The sequence below is a fragment of the Ptiloglossa arizonensis genome, chromosome 9 (genome assembly GCF_051014685.1).
Source record: "Ptiloglossa arizonensis isolate GNS036 chromosome 9, iyPtiAriz1_principal, whole genome shotgun sequence".
NCBI classification, from domain to species: Eukaryota; Metazoa; Arthropoda; class Insecta; order Hymenoptera; family Colletidae; genus Ptiloglossa; species Ptiloglossa arizonensis.
The window spans coordinates 6,324,149-6,349,788 of NC_135056.1; the positions used below are offsets into that span (position 1 = coordinate 6,324,149).

A 25,640-nucleotide genomic window follows, 5' to 3' on the forward strand; every position below is an offset into this window, starting at 1 on the left:
ATCGGTCAAGCCTACGAGGGTCCACTTGTCGCGCGTTACGGAAGCGGTGGATCCGCACGCGGGACGCGGAACCTGTGCTGTGATACGTGTACCTCCTGCAACAGCTGTCGAGTTCCACGTGTTCCCGCAGAGAGGATGTGATCTGACAACGGACCGACCGAATCGAGGAACCACCACGGGATATTTTTACGTACGTTTCAAGGTACAAACGATTATCGATGCGTTTCCAACGGAAGTAAAACCTCGATCGGACGTGTCGTTTACTATTGGAACCGGTGACCGTATGATGTAACGGTGGTGTTTTCTGGTGCGGAAGTAGAATTTTCGGGATCGTGTCGCGTCGCCGTTAGACGCGCGAGAACACGCGTCACGAGAACGTATTCGTGGAGGTTAGTCGTCCTTAGGGGTAGGTTTCGATACTTGGACTCGGATTTACGGTTGTTCGTGTTGTTTCTTGTATATTAAGAGCGTGGATGAAGTTTCGATCGATTCACGTACGGTGAACGGTGCGTACTTCCCGATCCACGTTCTGCTTCACTTTCACGTGCGCGAGATCATCTTTGTATCGTTACACGGCGATAGCTAATTGGAACTCGCGCGAAATTATTGCGACGCGTTCGACTATTTATAGTTGGACGAAATAGAGAGCGACGCCGCGAGGTGCCAGCGTAATCGCGCGTTACGATAAATATAGTTTTCCTCGTTCCCGAAACTTTGTACAACCGGAAGTGTTCCAACGAATCCGCGACCTGAAGAAATTTCTAGATAGGATAAATGTCCCGTTTATGGACATATTTCTCCACGATCGCCGTTTTCGAATATCAATGAAAATTCTCGGTATTCTGTGTGTGTGTGTGTGTGTGTTTTTTTTTTCTTTTTTTTATTTTTGGCTACGTTACAACGCGAGTGAAGATTTTACCGGGTACGAGAGACATCGTTCGCTTTTTCCGTAAGAGTAGTCGGTTCTTCTATATTTAAATTCTCGAGAATCGAGGCAGAAACGTCCGAGTATTCGACCATAGATGACGCAGTCATTCCCGTATCGATATACCTGCGAGTGGTGTAACGAAAAGCATACTGATTTATTTCTAACATTTAGCTGTCGAATCGGGGCGAACAATTGTTTATAATTTACGTTGAATTCGTGTGCAAACTGTTCACTATGGTTGTGATTTTGCCGCGTCGTTTGTTTCAAATAATGAACACGGTGTTACCGGTATCGGTAAACTGAACTTATAGTTTATCAAAAATAGAGAACGTAATACTTTTACCGAACTGTTGGCAACTGAATCGACGAAACGAGTTGAAAGTGTCGACGACTAGATCAACGTTGAAATTACGCTCGTTTACGGTTAAATAACAAAATATCTATTCGTTTGGATATCTATCGATCTCCTTTAAATATCTACTCTCAAAGAATTAAGAAACGCGTGTGTTCTTGTGACACACTAGTACAGTTCGTTCGTCGACGATTTTAGTTATTACGATCTTATTAACGTTCGAAAAAAACCAGACGCGCAGTTTATCCGAAAAGTTCTTCATTACAATAGCGCGAATATATTAGAGTTTTCCATACAGAATGGTGAATTTCATGGACGCGTAAAATTGTTTACAATTTCATAATCGGTAATTCACGTATGACAATTTAAAAACCGATCGCGACAGGATAGATATTTGCTCGATTATTTTCTAGACAAAGTGGTAGATCACGCGCAACGGATCGAAGTGAAATTCGAGCACGTAAGTAAGTTTCTCGCGCGAATTTCAATTAATATTACGACTGCTGTTCGTAATGTTACGATACGTACTTCCGGTGAATAAATACGTGGCAAGGGATCGTCCCGGCGCGCCGTTGATTTTGAAAATTTCAGAGGACACGAATCTCCGATGTGAACCCCATAATCGACTCCAAAGAAACAAACGATCCGTAAACTATAGATTTGTTCGGTGAACGTACGAACGCGCTTACTTCGCGATCGGTGTACATCGTATCCACAAGATCGTATTTGGATCAATCTTTTCGAAATTGGCGATAATTTCACAATATACACCGTGGACCAAAGTTCGTGGTACGAATGGAGTCAGGGTAATTCCATGGCTCGAAATAAGACGAAAATATCGAATAATACAATTGCATGGAAAGCTTCGTATTCGAGCAAAATGTATTTGAAAATCGATCCAGTACGCGTACATCCGATCGATGACTAGTGTTACGGATTGCTGCAATTGTTTTTGTATAAGATACAATGTCGAGCACTGTTCAATATCAATACTATCGTTTGTGCTACCGAGAGTAACCGTTAGTTTCTACCGAACCAGCGACACGAAACGATACCCTAATGATTCTCGCATCGGGAATATTACATTCATTGTTTTCATTCGTGAACGTTAACAACGATTTAGTAGAGTCGAGTATCGGTAGTAAACAATACCAGACATTCTACCCTGTACAAAAACAATCACTATAGCCGTCTGTAGTGAAATCCGTAACGGTAATCATCGATCGAGTGCACGCGCACTAAATCGATTTCCAAATGCACTTTTCTCGAAAACGAAGCCTCCGATGCAATTTTCTTACTCTTTCTCTTCGTCTTGTCTCGAACCTTAGAGTCTCACCGTGACTCCGTTCGTAACACGAATTTTGGCTCACGATAAATAACGTACAAACCTGTACGAACGTAACGCTGTCTCGAAGCTTCGAATACTCGAGTAGTCGATCGAACAGTCGCTTATTCGTCGATGGAAATATAAACATTGATCGTCTTTCAATATAAACGGATATCAATAACGAAATAAAATAATATTGTACCGCGAACATGTACAAAATTAAATTCCATTACACGTATGATTTACGTATTCTAATATTTACGTTACATATTATACATAAACGTATGCTACCGAATGTATATATATATATATATATATATATATATATATATATATACACACACACACACACACACACACACACACCGCGTATTTACAATTTGTCTACAATCGTTTCGAAACTGTTAGTTAGCGAAACTCGACGAAAGCTACAGACGGCTATTGTGATTGTTTGTAGATTATTTAAAATCGATGATCGATACTTTCGATGATACAGCAACCGTTGAAAGTTTCGTTAAGAATTGGAACGTTTCGTAATAATTAGCCGGGCACGGTGTTCGATGGTAGCGGAAATCTCGTTCGCGGGTAAAGACCGCGCGAGACTTTCAGCCGGCGCTCGCAGTTTATCGCGTTGCGAAGTCGACAAGACGCAAGGGTATTCGGTGGCACTGTATAAACGCACACGAACACGGACACGGAAGCATAAGGGGCGCGCACGGATGCGAGCGGAGGAGGGAAACTATCTACAGTTCCTACCTTCCTATGGTGCCCCGTCGCGATCCGACATCCTTCGAACGGTCCTGAACTTGGAATTTCACCCTCTCGGTGCCACCTCCGTCGGCGGCCTTGACTCCTCGTCGTCCTCGAAATCTTTGCAACACCCGCTTTGTATTTATCTTCCCCGTTCCGCGATCGACCGACCGAGTTCGTCTTTTCGATTCGATCGTTCTCTTCGATCGTCACTCGCCCGCGAACGTTCGCCGCACGCTGCTCGGACGACCTAACCTCGAAAACGAAATGCACACGCGAGTCGAACGCGTAAATAAAAATAGAAACCGCCCGGAGTGTCTACGCGGTTCGGTAGACAATCGATACGAGGGTGGATTTGTTACGCGCGTGTATGTTATATATTCTCTCGTAACCGAACGAGATACAAGTCGGAACGTTAACGCGACACTTTTCATCGAAGTTTCCACGATATTTAAACATCGAAACGCTCGAATCGATTCGAGCGACAAGGAATTTTCCCCCCTCCGCGAGTACGAAATAATCGAGTAATGTACAATGGAAACGAACAAACGCGCACATTTTCGATCGAGATTTGCACATTGTTCGAAAATTGAAACGCTGGAATCGATTCGCGCGCCAAGGAATTCTTTTCCCTTCGAGTACAAGTAATGTACAATGGAAAAGAACAAACGCGCGCATTTTCGATCGAGATTTGCACATTGTTCGAAAATTGAAACGCTCGAATCGATTCGCGCGCCAAAGAGTTCTTTTCCCTTCGCGAGTACAAGTAATGTACAATGGAAACGAACAAACGCGCGCATTTTCGATCGAGATTTGTAGATTATTTGAAAATTGAAACGCTCGAATCGATTCGCGCGCCAAGGGACTTTTTCCCCTCCTCGAGTACGAAATAATCGAGTCGAAATAATTCGATCGAGATTTGTACATTATTTAAAAATTGAAACGCTCGAATCGACATTCTCCCCTCCGCGAGTACGAAATAGTGACGTCGAGTAAGATTACACGGAAAAGGATAAACTAGCAGGAAACGCGTCCACGCGCCCCCGAATCATCGCCGATGGGATCGAAAATCACGCGTACGAAACGCAGGAACTCCTTCCCGACAGAAAACAAAGAAAAGATGGATCCCGTTCGGCGCGTATTCGGCGGTGGTTTCCCGGTGAGAAGTCGCGCGATCGTTCTGGAACTGGAAAGAAAATATATCTCGGTCGTGGTTACGTTTCCAACGGTTCGAAAAGGAAACGGTCGACGATATCGGTGTAATCTTCGCGTGGAATCCCTCGTGTGCATGTCGAAGTTTTCTTATCGGTTGCATCGAGCCGCGGATGAGCGCGTGGATTCGTGGTGGCCGCGAGCGGCGCAAGCTGGGCACCCAAGGAAAATTCACCGAGCGAAAGGGGTGGGGGGTAGGGTAGGGTATACCGGGGGGAGTAGGAAACGCGAGTCAGGGCAACAAGAAGGAACGCGTCTCTCGCGGTACAGTAGGTTTCCCCGAAGTAGAAAGGAAGGAAAGGGGTAGTTGGCGGTCCGCGAATGTTGGTTGGAGCGGCAGGACACACGCCAGAGGTGGCGAGAGGTGGCGGTGGGTCTGCGCGCGGGGCGGTAAAGTGACGAAGAGGAGAAAGCACCGGCGGAGGGATAGGTGGAAGAAAGGGGGAGGCGGCCGAGTGCCGAGAGAGAGGGAGGCCGGTTAGTTAGCGCGCGAGCAAGCGAGCGGTGTGTATCGCGCTGGAAAAGAGACGAGCGTCGCCCGCGCGAGGGAGGGAGAGGTTTAAGGAGCGAGAGGGGCGGGGATCTTAGGAGGGGCGCCTAACGTCACGGCGCATTCACTCACCGGCCGTCGCCGACGCCGCTGTGCCGCACACGTAATCCACACGATACGGTCAGTTTTCTCGAAACATTTCCCATGGTGACGCACGACCTCACGTTGCTTTTCCTTTCCGTTCGTTTTCTTTGTTTCGCTGCGTTTCCTGATCGCCGTTCGCGCACCACGCGCCGCAATTCGATGCCAAAAGTGTCTGCGAGACGAAACGGGGCAATTATTGCGCGCGAGAAACCGAACCACCGAAGTGATCGAGAGTGCGATATACCGAGTACACGCGGGTGTCGGTTCGATCTGTGACCGCGTTTGTGCTTTTAACGAGAAGACGGTGGGTGACAGTGAGGAATCAGCTGATCGTTAGGGGCGCCACTCTCTCTCTCTCTCTCCTCTCTCCTCTCTTTCTCCTCTCTACCTCTTCCCCTACATACGTACAGCAACCACGCGGTCCGCTGTGTTTAGCTTTCCCGCCAACGAAACGTCTGCGCTCGTAGCACGCGTTTCCCTCGTCGAAGCAGTGTGTACGTTACCTTTCGTCACCATCGGATCTTCCCGTGTCGAGAGCGTTCCAACTACCGCGCGAGACAGTGCGAGGGAAAATTCGCCTCGAACCCAACAACCAGTGGAAAAAAACACCTTGTACGAAAACTTGCCGCGCGATGGTTCGTTCGACGATCTAGTGACACGTGTGTTTCCTATGGTTATCGTTCTTGTTACTTGTGAAAATGGACTGTGTTTATCCTTAGGTGAGATCTTCTTGAGAAGCATCGGGGAGCCCGATGCGATCGGTTATCGTTCGATCGGCGTATCATCGTTGTCGATTGGCAGGACATCGGTTCGACGAAACTCTCGAGCGTTTTCCTCGAGCCACGAGCGAAATAAACGCGCGAAGCAACGAATCTGCGATCGTTGGTGCGCTCGTCGGCAGGGTTGGTTCGTATTTTCGACGTTAAGAGGAAACGACCTCGCGTATCGGTAACGTTCATCGACGATCGCGTTTTCCCGTATCGTAGCCCAATCCGATGAATGAGTTCCTCGTTCGATCGATGCACGATAATTACCGCATAGTTGCGTTCGAACTCACCCCCGGTGTCTATCGCGATTCAACCCGAACGGTGGATCCGTACGAAAGGACGAGGGAAAAAAGTTCCAGTCAAGGGTACCCGGCTTCCCGTAAATTTGTACTTTCTTTTTTCCGTTCTTTATTTTTTTTCTTCTTCTTCTTCTTCTTCTTTTTTTCTCGGAACACGTGCGAGTTTGACAACAAACTTGCGGCGAGTTTTCGACAGGCGCACAGTGACGTAGCGCGGCTCCGCGAAACCTGAGAATCCAATTGACTACGGGCGAATTAAGCTCGGACGATTTTCTACTTTTCCACGTCGGGTACACGATTTGTTTTTTTCTTCTTCTTCGAAACTAGCGCTCGCCACGCACGAATAACCCACCGATCGAAATTTCGAGGAGGTTCGAGGTTTCGGGAGTGTTTGTACGCTCTTCGTGTTCACCGATGCCGCGACGCCAGTGATACGATCGGTGTGTCTTCCTCGTGTTCCTCCCCGCGCGACGATCGAGCGTGTTCGGGAACTTTGTACTCGATGGCCCGCGCCGCGAATCACGGAAATTTGTACCCCCTATTGGTTGATTAATTTTCCCTCGATGTGTTCGCGGTGGTGCACGACGGCCCTCGAATTCGACAAGGAATTTGTCGTGTTACAGGTCGCGTCGTATCGACGAATCGATGGAGAAAGAGGAGGAGGAGGAGGAGGAGGGGCGACGTGTACGCTTATTGTTTCGAAAGACAGTTGGCTCGAATTGTAAACATTCGGTACGACACACGCTGTTCCGGGGAAGTTTGCGGCGTTCGGAGGATCTCGTCGAAAAGTGTCACCGTATTCTTGCCGATCTGTGCGAAATTTACACGCGATATTTCAACCAAGACGAAACGCGTTTTTCCAAAAAAAAAAAAAAAAAGAAAGAAACCGTGTACCACTTTGTTCTATTGTACTCGCAGAAACTTCCGGTCGATGATCGAAATCGTAACACTTCGTGTTCGAGCGACCGTTGGATCGGAATTATTTCGTCCAATGGTGAAGTATTTTATTTCGTCGTCTATAAACAGTCTCTGTTTCGGTAAACGATGTAAACGCGAAAGTTAAACACAGTTTACCGAATTGCTTTAAAAAACATCTTTATCGATGCAACGCGATTTTCTTACACGCGAGTACGAACAACGTTCCCCGCGCCCGGACGTCTCTAAAATTGTAAACATCGATCGTTTTTATCCACGATCGATACAAATTGATCCAACCGTGTGAACGAATCACGAGTAATTGGAACAGATTTCTTGTTTCTTTCTTAAGGTAACAACGTTCGCGATACCGTGGAAGTAAAACTACGCGAACCTTCATGGAAAATTATACGCATCGCGGGTAAATCACCGTTCGACTCGACTTAATTCCTCGATAAATTAACGTTCCCTTTTCACGTTGCCCTGAAAATCTTTATTATTAGACGCAATTAACTCCGTATGCGGTGAACACTATCGATAACGTACGAGAACAATTTGCTGCACGATTCATGATTATTACGACGATGTAAATAGAGACCGATGGAGTCGTGCGGAAACTTTTCACCGTTTCTTAAGGTTTAATTTCTTTGAAAACTTCCTGGCAATTCGCGGGAACATCTTGACGAGATAATGTTTCGATAGGGTTCACGATAAAGCTCGTGCACGCGTTGTCGAATGTGCATTCCTTTTGTTTTTATTCGACCTCGAAACGTGATTTCGCGCGATAAGTATCGTAAGTGCGAAATAATTCCAGTACAATTGATCCGTGGTGTTTACGTTGCGTCGTTGACATTTTCAATATTTAAAAATCACGAATTCTTCGTGCAAAACGTGTGTAAATTGCTCGAAATTCGATATACGTCGATTCGTCGTCGAAAACGAAACTGTCTTTGAAAATCGAATGGAAAAAGAAGACGATCGAAGGAAACGTTTCGTCCGTAAATGCGCTAGATTTTCATTCTAGGTACGAAATTAAATATAATTTGCCTTATCGATTCGCTCGCGTATTGCGAACGTTAAGATTCAAATAAATTCTAAGTGCATCGATTATCAATAGATTTCTAATTAACAGTTATTAATATTATCGTTTCACGAAACCGCGAAATCGCGCAAACGGTGAGATATTCGGTGATATATTGCATAAATTTTACTTTATCTTTAAAAAAGTAAATCATTTTCTGATTAATTGCGCGTTCGTGCGTTAATTAATACTCGAATTGAACGATAAATGGCTAAACTAAAATATCGTCGAGAAATCTAACATTTTTTCAGAGTATTTTACCGGTAATTGATTTCGTTATATTCCAAACAAGACGTATTGTGCGATAGAAGGTTAATATTCTTTGCAAAATCGACGATGACGAACACGACGGTGTTTGAAACCATCGTACATCGTAAAATTTTTCGAATATTATTCATTATTTTCTTCTCTTTGCAATTGTCCACCGTGGATATTTAACCCTTCCGTAATAACCAATTTATATCTCGATGCAATGTGTGTAGGTATTAGATCGTTTCATCGTAGAAAGAAATGGTAGCGAATGTTTCGTATATAAACATGCATATTCCATGGATATTCGTTGGACATATTTCGTGTCTTACATAAATGAAAAAGTGAAATATTAAAATAAAAAATACTGGAAAGATTTTGAACCGACGTTAACTCGACACTGTTTTGTCTTTCAATGTTTGCGACAGCTTCCATGGTTCTCCAATGTTTTACAATTGTAAGTTTCGTCCTCTACACGCGCACTTTTCGAACGAACAGGTTTCCTCATTTTCTCGTAAAATCACTTGTCGCGATAGCCTTCCGATTCCCGTGTATACCAAAATTGTTTCTTATCGGTTTACGCGTGCCAGTTGCGCTCCTTCGTTTCGTTGGCATCCCTTCCTTTGGTTTGGACGAGATTCTCGAAACTCGACCGCTTCTGAACCTAATCGACCGTCTTCGTACATTTGAACAGAGATCCTAGAGGGACCGTAGACTAGTAACTATAATATTTAGCGTACGATGAGTTGTACGTCGAGTTGCAACGATAATCTAACGCCAGAGCAGTACTTATTACCATTCGATACAATCTCGTGCAGTTTACAATTATTATCAAAAGATACGAGACAAAAAGGTAAAACCGATAAATTGACAACAATAGTCCACGACAGACAACCACACCAATGTAGATTATTTGCAAGTTTCTGTCTCGGTCTTGGTTCCAAGATAAACGATATTAATCCGTATAAACGAATACAGTAAAGCATGCAAATAATTAATTTGTGCAGGATACAAAGATTCTAAAAATCTAAGAATTATAACGTTACAATGTACAGAGAATTTAAAATTGCTGTTCTCGTGTAATAATAAACTACTGTGAAAATTCCAAATGGAGGTGCAATTATTATTTGATAATATCCTATTAAGTTGAAATTATTATTCTACTTCGTTTCCATTTTGGAATTCCCACATTATACATTTTCGATATTTTTATCATACAAAGACTAGAATTTTAAGTTTAATACACATATATAAATCGAAATGTTCTAATTCTTAGAGCTCGTTGAATTTTGTATAAGTCAACTCGTTAATATTTCAATCTTTAGAATTTCCTTACCTGCCATAAATAAATTTTTTCCTATACTTTTTTCTATTTTTTATACCAATTGATATTATTCGTCGAAGAAGACTCGAAACCAAGATCGAATCGCATAAATAATCTACACGAAATATAGTTAAACAGTCGTTCAATATCGAACAATCGTTACGTCTATAACCCGTAATAGAGGTAACGTTTTATCGTACGATAACTTGTACAACAATATTTGATACGACTGTTCGTATAATAATTGTAAACTGTACGATGTTGCTATACAACCTGTCGTAGGGTGCGGTCGTGTTGAACGACAGTACGGCTGCCATAAGCCTGTCATAGCACAGATTTAACGAACGACAGGTTAGAACCTGTATGATCGTTCAACGACGAGTTGAAAAGATTCTCTGTACTATTTCAACCTCGAAAGAGGAACGTTGAAGGGTAAGTATGTCTTTTTAAAAGTGTTCTAATTAGAAATGTACCACTTCTCGGTAAGATTTTCTCCAACAACAGGTTGATACGTCTGTTCAACAAACGGCGGATCAAAGAATAGTTGCACTTTCTCGTATCTACACATCGTACGATCATTTGTACAACTTTGGTCGATACAACTATTGAACCATAATGTTTGTAATAATCGTATCGATTCAGTTTGTCGTATCGACACATCGTACGAAAATTTGTACAACTTTGGTCGATACAACTGTTGAACCATAATGTTTGTAATAATCGAGGTTGTAGAAGCGAAAGTGAATTAACTTAAAAATTGTCCATATACAAATTAATAAAACGAAATCGGCATATTTTCAAAACTTTCATATTCTTACACCTATTCTCGTTATATTCGAATTAATTTTTAGTATAAAGTTTACAATTGATCGATGCACAGGTTCGTGATGTTAGTTCGTTTCAAGTATCATGGTCGCCATTGCGGAGCGTACGGTGTTGTATACCTTGTTGCATGCCGCTACCATACGACTATCGTTGCAACTCAACGTGCACTAGGTTTAAACGATTCTATTTACACTAACACGGATGCAAGCAAGACGCGAGATGCCCGATTGGTGCAACGAGATTGGTGACATGCGTTCTACCAATCGGGAGTTGGATCACGTGCGATAATATACTTTTGCGATAATACGAAAATAATCGTTCGAACCGAGTGTATGTGAAACGAAACTGAGACTATTTCTCGAATTCTTCTGTATTCGAATACTGAAACGCTGCAGTGATTCAAATATTCGAGGAAAATAATTCGAATATTTTGCCCATTGATCGAGTGTCTCGGTATTCGTGATATGTATTCGAATAGAGCAATGTAGACTGTGAAATCAAGCTGGTTAAATTCATTGTTTCGTTTATTTCTCGAAGAACCAAGAATGCTCGAACCTTTGAATAACGAGTATTATTTAATAGTGAAATACTTGAACGTTTGAATAACGATATTCTAATCCTCGAACATTCGAACAATGATATATCATTCTAATACTCAAACACTCGGATAATGATACACGAACACACGAGTATTCGAACAACGATGCTCAAATATTTCAAGTTTATTAATAATCTATCAAGCATTCGAAAATAAAATCGTCCGAATAGTCTCATAGTCACCGTACAATTCATCGTACCATAAATCATGTTACTAGGTTATTCAATAAGTTTCGTCGTTCGATAAAACTTATTAAAGAGTATAGTAGCAGGTTGCTCGATAAGTTTCGTCGTTCGATAAAATTGATCGAACAGTGCTACATTGAACTGTTAAAAAAGTTTGACGATAAAAAAACGACAAAAGTTATCGAACAATCTATTAATTGTGTGGGCTTTGGTAGGAGAGAGCGGACGGACGGTTCGAGCGCCGCCGATCGTTTCGGTCGCGCATCACGATTGACGGTCTGGTTTGTTCGTATTTTAGGAGGACAACGCCGTTCAAGATAGTGTCGACGGGGAGGCATCGTTCACAGTACGTGCGTGGCCGCGTGCGTGCGTGCATGGAAAAAAAACACGACCGCGGGAGCTCGAGGTACGAAGGAGAACGAGGCGGAGCAAGGTGGCTCCGCTAACGGCACGAGCGGCGGTGAAAAAATGTCGAGCGCCGCGGACAGTCCTGATGGGATGGCTTTGCAGTCGCATTACTCTCTACGATGGAACAATCACCAGACGCACATACTCCAGGCCTTCGAGGCGCTACTGCACGCCGAGATACTCGTCGACGTGACCCTGGTCTGCGCCGAGACCAGCCTCAGGGCGCACAAGGTCGTCCTTAGTGCCTGCAGGTACGAAACGTTTATACTGTTTTCATATTTCGAAGGCTATCGGGGGTAATCGCGGTGAAGTAAACGATTCATTTCGGCGATCTTTACAAATATGCAAGAAATCACGCGATTCGCTTGTAAACGGACAAACGGAGAGAACTAAACTATGCTTGTCACGAGAGTTCTTCGCGTTTTTAAATCGCCCGCTCGAATGTCACACTTTCTGGACCAGTAGGTAACACGCAGGTTACACGGGACGCATTTTTACAGCAGACGACAGGGAATCCTTGGGTATACGAAAATTCATTTATTCGATGTATGCATTTCGTATTAACTCGGTTGATTGTTGGATTCTTCGTACCAAGGGGGATAACCACCGTGCACGATCAAAGAAATTGAACATATTTTTTTGTACTCTCTTGATAGATTTAATCATCGAAAGATGTTAACTTTAAAATTCGTAAAAGTAACGAGGTTGAAGAATATTCTCAAGTGCGTGTTAGGTAGTTGAAGCGCAGCGTTTGACAGATCGAAAAGGAATAACCACGGTAGGTATCTAGTCGAAAGAATTGGAAACTTCTTTTTATATTCTGCGAAATGAAGTCAGTTTCACTCGGTTAAAAGTATATTTTTAAAGTGTTATTTTTAAATTTGGAAAATCGATCGATTTATAGAATACTTTCAGGAGCGTGTCAAATTTTTATTTAAAACACCTATATTTCAAACTGATCGTTAAGAAATCTTAAATTGCAACGAACCTATTGACTTTAAGCTTCTACAGTAACCACATTTACAAGTACACTGATTACCGTTCGATCATGGATTTTCCTCATTTTTCAATTGGGTTTTATTTTATTTACAAAAAAAAACAAGAATTTTAGATGAAATATGCTACCTCCAACGGTTTCGAATCCTTTGAACACTACAAACTTGACAATCACGGAACAATATTTCTTTCGGTCAATTTCGACGACAAATAAAAGAATTAAAAGTACAAAAAATTGCCAAGCTCAAGTATCTACGACATTAATTTTCGATCCAACGCTCTGATTATTTCTTCATTAAGGGATTTACTCGTGCCTAGGGTCAAAGAATGACCAATATGTAGCATTTTTTAAGAACAAAGTACGCAACGAGTTACACTAAAAGTTTTTGTGCTTATTAATACATTTATGAAAATATTTCCTAAACAGGTGTACATTTACATTTTGAACAAACGTTTTGGGTTTATCTTCGAAACTAAACTAAAATCCACTCTCAAGTTTAAAACAAAGAAAACAAGTGAAAATCATTCTCTCGCGTATGACATAAAAACCGTATAATTAAATATATGTATGTATACACAAACATCATTAAACCACAGCTATTAATATTGAATTAGCATTAAATTGTTCGTTTTTGCTATGACAGTACTACACGTAACAGAAATTAGAAGCAAAAGATGTATAATTAACATCGATGATAAAACAATCTTGTTTTTATTACTATAAAAGATTAGTTTCAGAAATAATAACCTCAAAACATTTTCACCTCTTTTCAAATTTCCCGCTACAAGTAATACGAAATAGAAAATCTGAAGAACTTTACGGAACCTAATTTTTTCTAAGATGAAATCGAAAACAAAAGATTGGGAATGGCCAAAGTCACTATATTATATGTGCACATGGTACACGTCTCGCGTTTGTTACACTTGAACCATAAATCACGTCGCAAATGTAGTAACGTGTTACCGTTCGTGTTCTCCAATATGGCGATGATCTGTCGACGCGCTGCTGACACGTTTCACCTAACTCTTGATACTTTATCAATTTCATTGTCCTTATGGCAGAATGGGATACATTATAAATGCTTCACCTAAACAATCACGCGAGCTTCGATTTTCATATTTAGTGATATTTCTAGGAATTTAAAATTCGAAGGATTTATTCACCGACATTTCAATTTGAACGTGTATTTATCTGCTTAAAAGAGAAACATCAAATACAAAGTAAAATACAACTCTCATATTTGCTACGTTTATTGTGTTTAAATAAATTTCTCGTATACCCTTAACGAATTTTCCAAAGAATCTTTTGATAACGAAAAATCAGCAAGAAATTTATAAGTATGGCAATTTTAAAAAATGGAAAAATAATATCTGGTCCATTTTCTCCAGAAAATATTATTCAATTAAAACTTGAAGCCATAAGATATTCATTTGTCGATAATCACAAATGTGAAGTCTATTTTATGAATATAATTTTTCAAAAATTCTAAGGAAAAAGTTTGGTAAAATCTTTCGAAGAATATCGATTACGGAGGTAGAAGCCTATTGGGTCTACTTATCTTGGCTGATATTTATGAATCGTACGAAGAAGCGATAGAAAGCTTACGGGGTAAGAATGGAGGGAAGCAATCATGTATCAGAACCACACTGTCTCTTCAAACGCTTCGAGAAGTTTCTAAAAGAATCAGGTTCGATGATAAAACATTGCGATTTACTAAACTCCAAACTGGTAAATTAGTAGTTTGTCTGCTTAACCTATTTTGTTTTTGTCTTTTTCGTATTTTTTATTCATTTGTGTATGTTCAATTTAATTATTACATTCGTACACATTGCAATCATAAAATCATTTTATTCTAATTCATCTTACAGAAGTATATATCTATTCTTCTGCTCCAAATATAACTAGACAGTATTTATGAACACAATAGAAAGGTTAATAAAAATAAAAATGTTCATATTTTATATTATATTTTCAATCAATAGATTGGGGAGATTTTCCCCAATAAAAATGAGTCCAAGCATAACCTCATTTAGACTGCTTTAAATGAAATGGGTGTAGGACACAGTGCTGTCGATATCGTCGCTAAAAGAGTACGAATTAGATCGAATGAGGTTATGTTTGAACTCAATCTAATAGAAAAAAAACTTCACCAATCCATTAGTAATACTCTAGTGAAAATATAATGAAAAATATAACAATTTCAATTTCCACTAGTGATATAATTCGCTCAGCCTCGTTCAGCCTGGGATAAAAAATGTCGTTTCTCGCAGAAAAATTGTACCTTTCCCAAGTAACTAAAAAGGCGCGGTTTCGATTCGATTTCAGTGAAGCGGGAGTGCTGTGTTTACTTAAACTAGTTGACATTTTCAGTGCCAAGATTTTCAGCAACTCGTTATTAAATATGCCCGCTTCTTCAAAATTAATCCTACATACATAGTGTTTTCACAGTTGCGTATTACATTTTACGTTAATCTAAGATTTACAGAGTTCGAAATGGACTTTTAAAGTCTCCGACAACTCGTTCAATTGAACACGGTACATGGAAAAATGGAAAAAATCGCGATACAAGACACGGGAATCGCCATGAACCTGGATTCTCGCTTAAAATTAAACCTTCGCTTTCAAAATAAAATTACTTCTGTCCTTTTATAATTTATAGAATGAATCGCCTATATATATATGAAACTTCACTCGCTTAAAACAGTTCTTAAATCAACCATTGCACATCAAATATTTTCATCTCATCAATCTTAACATAGTATGTATGAATCGCTTTTTCGCTACAGAGACATATGTCCAACTTTTGATTCCACGATTAGAAAGCAAATTGAATTACGAACAGAAATGTATTAGAGTACAAGTTGCTTATAGCTAACATTTACCGAGACAGTAATAAACAAAGTTTGTAATGTTGTAAACATTTCAAGAAGTAATAACTAGGTTGGGATATAATCAACGACGAGCGGATTTATCTTCTATTGTTAGTTCTCGATATAAATTTATTATTGTTCGTAATAAGTACTCGAAGTATTAACCATTTTAGTAACATTTTATAAATCAATATTTATAACGAATGTCGTACTGTTTCTAGTAGATAGTGAAAGATACTCGATTACTTTTTAATTAAAGATACTTATTTAGTTGTCTACAAACTTCTTTTGATTTTTACCATAGAAACAAAATTCAACGAAGTTAACCCATTTCCCTCCATAGTCCCTGTTTAGGAACTTCAGCTATTTTTGGAGTTTTTGGATTATCACGTAGTTTTAATGGCTGTACAAAACATCGAATGTACTCGATCATTTTTATTTTACAGTTCTTGAGCAAACTTTCGATTATATTTTCCACTTGAGATAAAAAATCTAACGGAATAACCAAAAAGTAATAGAATCGAGACAAGGGGAATGAGGAGGGGACAAATTAAATCTAGTGAGCCAGTTTACAACACCATTCCATCGTGCAGTTTACAACACCATAATACGTGCAGAAAAATCGTCATGTTGACAGAAAATAATCGGTTGAGATTCTAATTGTACATTTATGAATGTCAGTATACTTTTGTATAGTTAATGATTCCTCTATGAGAAAGAATCTAATAAAATATTCACTGATAATGCCACGCCATACATTATGCTGTACGATCACTGACATTCTACTTGACGAAACCAATGAGGATTATCTGCAGCCCAGAAATGTATGTTTCGTGAATTCACTCGTGGACGTAGCTTTATCGTTAAACACACATAGTTTGTTTCACATAGTTTTACCCAAAACAATTGTTCTATTAGAGTTCCCATTTTAAACACTCCGCACAATTACGATAGTCTTCTCCATGGATTTTCTGATAGTTGTACACAGGATAAGAAGTAGAAGTAGAATTTATAACGATGGAGGATCCGAAGTACACTTGATTAACCGATACCATTAACTCGTGAAATGTTATGTTTACTAATATACGAATTTACAGCTTAACACTTTCTTTGCAGATTATACCAATTGGCGTCGTGTCTACATTGTTGTAGGTGTGATGCCACCATCTGGCGGCTGTGTTCTATTTAAATGTTACGAATTATTATTTGCGTTTTAAGTATATGCACCAATTGGCATTTGTTACGCGACAACTGGCACCGGGTTATAAACCGTATATAATACATATCAGGGGAGAGGTTACCTAAATCGTAACTCCTCAAAAATATCTTCATATTTTTTATTAAACGCAATGTATAGATCTTTAAGTCAGTACTGATTCGTAATCTACGTATCGAAACAACATCTTATACGCGGTATGTTTAAATGTACATAATGTTACATAGGAGTATATATTGTAATTATTACAACATTCCGTTGTACCAATTAGAACAGAATTTGTAACAATTATAATAATTATAACAGCCTTTCACATGTGATTTCTTTCTGTAAAGTAAGCTATTCCTGATAACTGGCTACACTACAAGAAGAAGATCGGCAAATAGTTCTTCTGTCTGTAGACATCTATTTTCAATCGCTTCCATTTTTTTTTTCCCGACTGTGACAGTGAATCGATCGTTGCTTAACCATTTCATACTAGAGGTGACTATAGGACAACGTTCGCTGCATACTAAACGCGACTACAGTCACCCATACAAATTTCGCGTGTATTATTTTCAATTCTTTATCGATCATTCTAACATCTATTTGTCTATAATTCGGTATATATTAGTTCAACGTAACTTGAATAAGAAACGGAACGATTTGTACGACGTGACAAAATATTAGGGTCTTGATTGCCTTCTACGGTGACAGCGCGACCAACTTCGCCATAGCGAAAGGATTAATAGACTTTTCGAAACAGTATGTATATTTTAACAGTATGTACTTTTTAATGTACGCTTCAACATTCGGCAAGTCATAGTGATGTGTCCGTGTCGCAGTAAAGGAAAAAGGAATCGTAACTTTTGAGTAGCTCTATACATATGTATACGCGTACCTTGCACGACGTTCAAAACTCTTTTAGGCATCGTAAAGATTATGTATACTCGGTTCTTGCTTTAAGCGAGGGTTGCGTGTTTGATAATGGTAGAGTAAATCAAGCATAATTATCTTATAAAAAGTAAAAGAACTAGCCAGGTTTGCAAAGAACGATACTACTGCTGCTTTAGGTTTCATCGCACGGGGTGTAACAGTTACCGTAATAAAGATATCGCAATAACCTGAGCAAACAGTATTGTCATACTTGAAAGCAGGTGTAAACGCAAAGGTAGAGAGTAAAATATACAGGATGTAACATAACATGCGGGTTGGAATTTCAGCGGCCGATTGGAGATGGAAAAATGCTACGATAAAAAAATATTCTTACGAGCATGTGCCCTACTTAACCTTGTTACCGAGTTACAGCCATTTTTGTAGTCCGGTAATGTGTAGTTGCTTACCTTCGCAGGAAATACTTAAAATGGCCACTATCGGCCCGAATGGATGCCTGTAGACGTCCAGTCGTTGAGTTTATCAATTTTTCAAGTATTCCGGGAATTCGTTGGTAACCTTCTCGTATATGTAGTATTTCAATATTGACAATGCTTGTAGAATAAACAAATGTTTTTCAGTGCTCCCAAAAATAGAAATATTAGACTCAAACCTAGGAAACATCCTATCCATCTGTTATAGGATCGTTCCAAAACTGTCTGGCTACATATTCGATACGAATATGGCAATGCACAATTATACATAAGTCATGTGCGTAAAAATATTGACCGAAGAGTGACTTATTAATAACCTAACGACGAGTATTATGAAAATTGACTGTACCGTCTCTGGTGAATCCACCATCTTCGTCGGCAAATAAAACATAGGATAGAAAATATTGATGAAAGGTAGACATATGCAGAGACCTAGTACAAAGGTTAACTACACGAGGTAGATCGTTTTTGTTAAGTATCTCTGTACTCTGCCTCTGTACTTATTGAACATGGTACGAGTTGGTCTCGTAAATCTTTTCACACTGTCGTGTGTCTGACATTCTCCATTCCTGCTACTCTTTGGATACTGTTGCTATTGTTTTCTTCGATAACAGGACTCGTTCTTCGAGATTTCCGATACTGATCGATCTACCGTTCCCTGATACTCGTTTTCTGATGAAATTTGTACTTGAAAAACGTTTCTGTAATCTCTGGAATGTTTTCTCATTTAACGGATGTTTATTAAAACAACGATCTGCATGGAGACATCTTGTTTCGTTTGAATTATATTCAGCAAGAATATATATTCTTTAGAATATGCTGGACTGACTTACACAACAGAAAAGTTAACGAGGTTGAAGGATAACAAAGAGTGTACAAGGATGATTCAAATATGAACGAGACTTTTCGTACTGTAGCGATAAATATCGATGCACGTTCATGTATCAGTACTGTCTGTTCGGCGTGTCTAACATTGTTCAGCGGTGTGCATACACGTTCGTAAACTTTCGTTTATCATTCACCGTTATGAACGAGCAACAAGTAACAAGTTTAAACAGACAGCGCATCATTAAATTCTTGCGTAAAGAAGGCGTTATTTTGCTGAAATTGCAGGAACGATTTGATAATGAGACATTATCAAAGTCTCGAGTATGCACATTATGTAACTTTTTCAAAATTCAACTCAGGATGGTTGATCACAAAGCAACGTAACTCGACTCTCGGTAAACAAAATTCTCGCTATGGTTTCTCAGGATTCAAAAGGATTAATGTTCGTTGATTTTCTCCATGAACAAAGTACGACTAATAATGTTTATTATTGTGCGAATATTTAAAAAGGGTTGGAACGAAATATTGTTGCTTCGTGACAATATCACGCTGGCACAATATATGTTAGAGAACTAAAATTTAAAATACGAGCGTGCTGTATATTTGGATTAATTTGAAAAAAATCGCTCGAGAAACTGTGAAATATTTTCGCTACAACTCGGATCTTGAAGGAATTATCGTTTGTTTTGAGTACTTGAAGAATCCATTAGAAGAAGATATATTTGAGAACAATATAAAGAAACAAGGATTCGTGATCAATTGGCTTAACCGTCAGACCACGAGAAGTTCGATAGTTAGGTAGAAGGTTGAATCGGGTCGTTCTTGATCCATGGAAAAATTGTTTATGCACGCATCTAAGAATAAACTTTTTTACCAAATTCTTCTCTTTACGCTTTAGATTGCATTTTTAAATAATAATATTTATTTGAAAATAATAATAATTATTTGTTCAAAAAGAAAGGACATATATGTTTGGAATATAGATATCTGATTCCTTTGTACGTACACAGAGTTTTTTAATAAAATATAAATATTATCGATACAAATAAAGTTCTTAAATTCTTAGTACTTAGTATTCTTCTTTACAATTTTTGTATACGTAGTTAATATAATTTCTGCGTGTAAATTACAGATATATTGCAAACATTCGTTACATTTTATATTATACGTCATTATTGTCAATACATATATAATGCTGATTAAAAAAGCATGGAATAGCCACTTTCTCGTCCATTTTTAGTTTTCCTTTTTAGTTTCGATTTTATTTTCGACGTGCTTATGGAACGCAACTTTTAGATTTTTAAATGCCTCAAGCACGTCTATTTATATTTCGGGAGAATAGTTAATCTCTAAAATTCTCTCAAAATATGTTTCTTTTCTTCTTCGCCAATGGTTTTCCCAGGCAAAACTTTTAAAAAACCATACGACGAATGCATTATACGCTGCATTATCAAAATTATTAGAAAAATACGATGGCGACAAAAATCTTGCACATTTTTCACACGAATACGTTCAAAATAAACGAATACAACATATTTGGGTAACTTTCAGTTGAATTATAATATATCGTTTCTGGTTTGTAACAATGACAAGAGATAACACGAAACTAAACTAGCTAGGCTTCGCCGACGGACGGTTAATACCTACCCTAGAAAATTCTTATTACGATATCGGCATTAAAAACTACTAATTCGATGGTAGAAGTGCGTACAAATTAACAGATAATAACTAGAAGAACAATCCTCGTTCAGCTTTCTAAAATATTCGTTCGATAAATTTATCAAAAAAGGTCTTTTTTATGTTAAAACTACTCTCGGATATAAATAATCTAGTGGAATAAATTATACCACCTGAGTTTGCAATTAAGAATTACTTTGATTACAAAAATGGCTATAATTGTTCATTTTACTTGCGCCCCCAATTCTTAACTGAAACGAGCTTCATATGTTATGGATAAATTGATCAAAAAAGGTCTTTTTTATATTAAAACTACTCTCAAATATAAATAATCTAGTGGAATGAATTATACCACCTGAGTTTGCAATTAAGAATTTACACTTTGATTACAAAAATGGCTATAATTGTTCATTTTACTTGCGTCCCCAATTCTTAACTTAAACGAGCTACATATGTTATGGATAAATTGATCACAAAAGGTCTTTTTTATATTAAAACTACTCTCAAATATAAATAATCTAATGGAATAAATTATACCACCTGAGTTTGCAATTAAGAATTACTTTGATTACAAAAATGGCTATAATTGTTCATTTTACTTGCGTCCCCAATTCTTAACTGAAACGAGCTTCATATGTTATGGATAAATTGATCAAAAAAGGTCTTTTTTATATTAAAACTACTCTCAAATATAAATAATCTAATGGAATGAATTATACCACCTGAGTTTGCAATTAAGAATTTACACTTTGATTACAAAAATGGCTATAATTGTTCATTTTACTTGCGTCCCCAATTCTTAACTGAAACGAGCTCCATATGTTATGAATACCCACTAATATAATGAAACTAACGGAAACTATTTTCAGTCACTAAAGAAGAAGTTGACTTCTTTTTCGTTGCATTTTTTTGTTTAAGTTTTAGGTGTTAGAAGTAAGTTTCTAAATTATTAGTTTCACAATTGTTGATATTATAGAAGCTATCAGATAGCCGCGTGCAAGTAAAAATCGAAACGTTCGGTGCACGCAAAGCGGTTGCCGAAAGGTTTAACAGAAACATGACTCGGTTTTCTTTTTTGATATCCTTATTCGCATTTAGCGAAGGACGTAATGCGATTAAACTAATCAGTGAATTTCAGTAGCGAACTTTGTTGCAGTATGCACAGTTGCTTGCACGGATGGAACCGTCGCGTGACGCGGTTCGCAACTTTAATGCTGTTTTTCTCGAAACTACTTTCCTTTAGCTCTGGCATCTTTAAAAACTCCGATAGCAAAAAAACTAATACTCGCAAAATTTGGTGTCCATGTAAAGTGAGCGTATGCCAGTAACCGGGATTATAAATAACTGTAACATCTATTTCTATTTAAAAGTATATTTTATTTTGTTTCTGTAAAATTCCACCACGTTTCTTCAATGCATCATCGTCTCAACAGATTATAATATTTTTTTCTCTTTGTAGTCCTCGTAATTGCGATATTTGGAGTACAATATGTTAGAAGAAACACGATATCAAATATGAAATATATCATACAACACAGAAATATATTTGTTTCTTCCGAATCGATAAAACTTAAAAAGTGAAGGACATCGTAATAATGTTCTTTTTTCATTGTTACATTTCGGACAACCAATTTATTCGATAAATTAATACCTATTTATGAAAATTTACGATTTCTTAAAATATGGATAAATTAATAAGGAATGTTTGAAGAAGTCATATAATAAAAGTCTATATAATAGATCATTTTTTTCGGATCAAAAATAGTGTTAATACTTTTAACACTTTTTTCTTTTTGAAAAATTTACTCAGCACTTTAATCGATAATTTTGTTCGTACCTTTATACATTTTCGAAGAAGATGTACAAATTTCAGTGTAACATTCTGTTGCTCAGAAGTTAATAATGCAAAATGATTTTTAATTTATAAAATTGTCTTCATAGTATGTATCATAATCGTTAAAGAACCAAATGAGATGCAAGAAAAAGGCAGGGGATAACAGTACGGATAATTTATCTATTAGATTTCGTCTATTACCATGAAAAAAGAAGTACGATACATACCTACGTTTATAATTCCAATACCTGCTATACAGGGATATTTGTAGAATATATGTATAAAATTTCGTGTCGATCGTTCGTACACTTTTTCAGATACCGCAAAGACCGTTTCCTAAAACGTACAATAGTTTCGAGAAAAACGCTCATTAAAGATTTTCCTAGGGTCTCAACGGATAATACTTATAAAACCGTATTATTCAATCTAATCTATTAATACGCTAAGACTACAAGTATAAAAAAGAATTAACCCAAAAAACGACCGAAGAAACATTAAAAGGTGATCCAAAGGAGCTGTAACTTTGTTCGTATTTCAAGTTTCGGTACAATACTCCACGCGCATAATCCAGATGTATCGTATAACAAAAAAAGAAAAAAAAAAAAAATACGAATAAACAAAATCGATTTTTGACTAAAAAAAGAAAACGAATGTCCCTTGAATTGCGTCGCGCGAACGATCGCAAAAATTCTGTCGCTAAAACGTAACGTTTGCGTTCCAGTCCATTCTTCGAGAGGATATTCGCGGAGCACCCCTGCAAGCATCCTGTGATCGTGTTGAAGGATTTCCCCGGTCACGAAGTTGCAGCGCTGATCGATTTTATGTATCGTGGCGAGGTACGGGTCGGTCGCGAGGAACTTCCAGGACTGATGAGAGCCGCGGAGAGTCTGCAGGTGCGTGGATTAGCGTCGTCGGAGCCTAGGCCGGCGTCACCGCCGGAAACACCGACCGGCGATCTTCTTCTGGGCGAGCCATCGACGCCGGAGGGCGCCAGACACGGTACCCCGGAGGAGGACGACAACGCGTCGGAGAGCACCGCGCCACCGTCCACGCGGGAGCCAGCGGCGATAACGACACCCACTATTTTTCACCCGGCGAGGGACCACCGCGACAGGTTACCGCATATGGGTCACTTGAACTTCGGGATGCGGGAGTTACGCGAGAGCTGCGGATCGCCGCTGTTACCTCGACGAAAACAGGCCCGGCCGCGAAGAAGATCCGGGGAACTTGTGCCGCAGGACCTCAGTCGGCCCCATCCGCCGCCAAGTCTCAGCCCACCGGTCAGTGGATTGAACCTGAGCGGCAGCCAACAACAATCCCAGCAACAGCATCATCAGCAATCGATGGGCCCGCAGAATCAACAACAAGAGGACATGGCGGAGAATCTCTCGATGAAGAGATCCCTGTCGCCGAGCGGAACCGAACAGCATCACGTGAAAGCGGAGAGCAGCGAGGCGGCGAGCAGTCCAAGAGGATCGCCGTTGACCGGCACGAGTCTGCTGCACCCGGACGGTTCCCTCCAAGATATTCCGTCTGCGGCAGCAGCAGCGGCGGCGGCGGCGGCTGCGGCGGGCTTACCAGCGATGTCGGCCTTGTCGTTGACGCCGCCGCATCACCACAGCGAGTACCTGACGAGTCTGGGCCAGCTGGCGGCCCAGTGGTTGCCAAATCATCCGCAGAGCCAACTGCCACCACCACCTCAGGGCCATCATCCGCGGGAAGGTAGCCCCCACGGGCCGAACAGAACCCATCCGTACCAACAGCAACAGCAACAACAACAACAACAACAGGAATCTCCGTTGACACCGCGACGTAGCTCCGTCACCGCGATGTTCCCGTTGGACGGTGTGGCGTCGTTGGGCGGTGGACTGTTCCCTCACGCGGGTGCTCTCGACAGGGGATCCCTTCTGGCGGATCTTCACGATAGCTTTAAGCCCGAAACGCTGCACGGTCTGTTCGGCGCGGCGGGCCTCGGCGGGCATCATCCCGGGAAAAAGCCGAAAAAGCACAGAGGCGACGGTGATACGCCGCGCAGATGGGGTGATCACGGTAGCCGAGGTTTGCCGGTTGGCAGACCGAAAGGTCAACACAGCGCGCCGAGAGGCGGACCCCCGAGATCGTGGACGAACGCGGAGCTAACCGAGGCCCTCCAACACGTGTGGAACAAGAAGATGACGACGTCGCAGGCAAGCAGGATCTTCGGTATACCATACAACAGCCTTCTGATGTACGTGAGGGGAAAGTACGGGAAGAGTTTGAAACTCGAGCAGCTCAGGAGGGATTGCACGGGTGCGACGACGGGCGAGGTCGTGATGAACTCGTTGAACAACAACGTCAAGACCATACAACCGCCCACGCAAATGACCCATCCTCTCGCGGGTCTACCACCGCATCCAGGCGACGACAGTGGATTTCCTCATCATTCGTTGCTCGGTGGTAACCTACCCCAGGGCTTCTTTCCCGACTTTGCCGCCGCGGCTTTCCCCGTACCGGTTAGCATGGTGCATCTCTTACCACCGAGCGAACAAAAGGCCTTCGAACCGGCCTCGAATCCCGGTAGCGGTGGAGGCGGTGGTAGCGGCGGTGACCTGTCCACCGCGCGAAGCAGTCGAACACCATCGCCGATCGAACATCATCACCACCATCATCACGACTCGCTGCAACCGCAACCGCCTCAGTCGGCGCCCGCGCTACTTCAGCAAAATGGTTCGGATTAGAAGAAAATCGTTTTACTCGTGGTCATAGGTATGCGCGGTGACACTTATTATCCTCGTCGAAGGACCACGGACCATAGCTGGTCCGATCAACCATCTCGTTTAACGAACCCTCGACACTCACGCGAGACACGTACACGCACACGAACAGTCACATACGGACACACATACGTACACACGTAAACACGCGCGCACACACACACTCGCGCACGCATACAGGTACACACAGAGAGAGAGAAAGAGAGAGAGAGAGAGAAACAAAACACACATGCCCCCGATTCTTTCCGCGAGATTGTTCTCTTTT

At 40.3% G+C, this 25,640-nt stretch overlaps 1 protein-coding gene across 3 annotated transcripts; it reads left to right on the forward strand.

The window, feature by feature from the left end:
• Positions 1–82: 82 nt before the first annotated feature.
• On the forward strand, positions 83–25,339 carry Lov (BTB/POZ domain-containing jim lovell protein). Of its 3 annotated transcripts, none has more exons than XM_076319805.1 (3): positions 83–202; positions 11,745–12,105; positions 23,344–25,339. In XM_076319805.1, exons 2-3 carry the CDS (start codon positions 11,915–11,917, stop codon positions 25,337–25,339), a joined length of 2,187 nt encoding a protein of 728 aa, XP_076175920.1. In that variant the 5' UTR covers positions 83–202; positions 11,745–11,914. The 3 variants fall into 3 exon arrangements, with proteins under 3 accessions (XP_076175920.1, XP_076175921.1, XP_076175922.1); XM_076319806.1 differs by lacking the exon at positions 83–202 and adding an exon at positions 5,101–5,239; XM_076319807.1 differs by lacking the exon at positions 83–202 and adding an exon at positions 5,480–5,507.
• The last annotated feature ends 301 nt before the right edge of the window (positions 25,340–25,640 follow it).

Coding starts and splice junctions, on each gene's coding strand:
- Lov (XM_076319805.1), top strand. CDS start 11,915: ATGTCGAGCGCCGCGGACAGTCCTGATGGGATGGCTTTGCAGTCGCAT. Junction 12,106..23,343: donor GTCGTCCTTAGTGCCTGCAG/GTACGAAACGTT, acceptor TTTGCGTTCCAG/TCCATTCTTCGAGAGGATAT.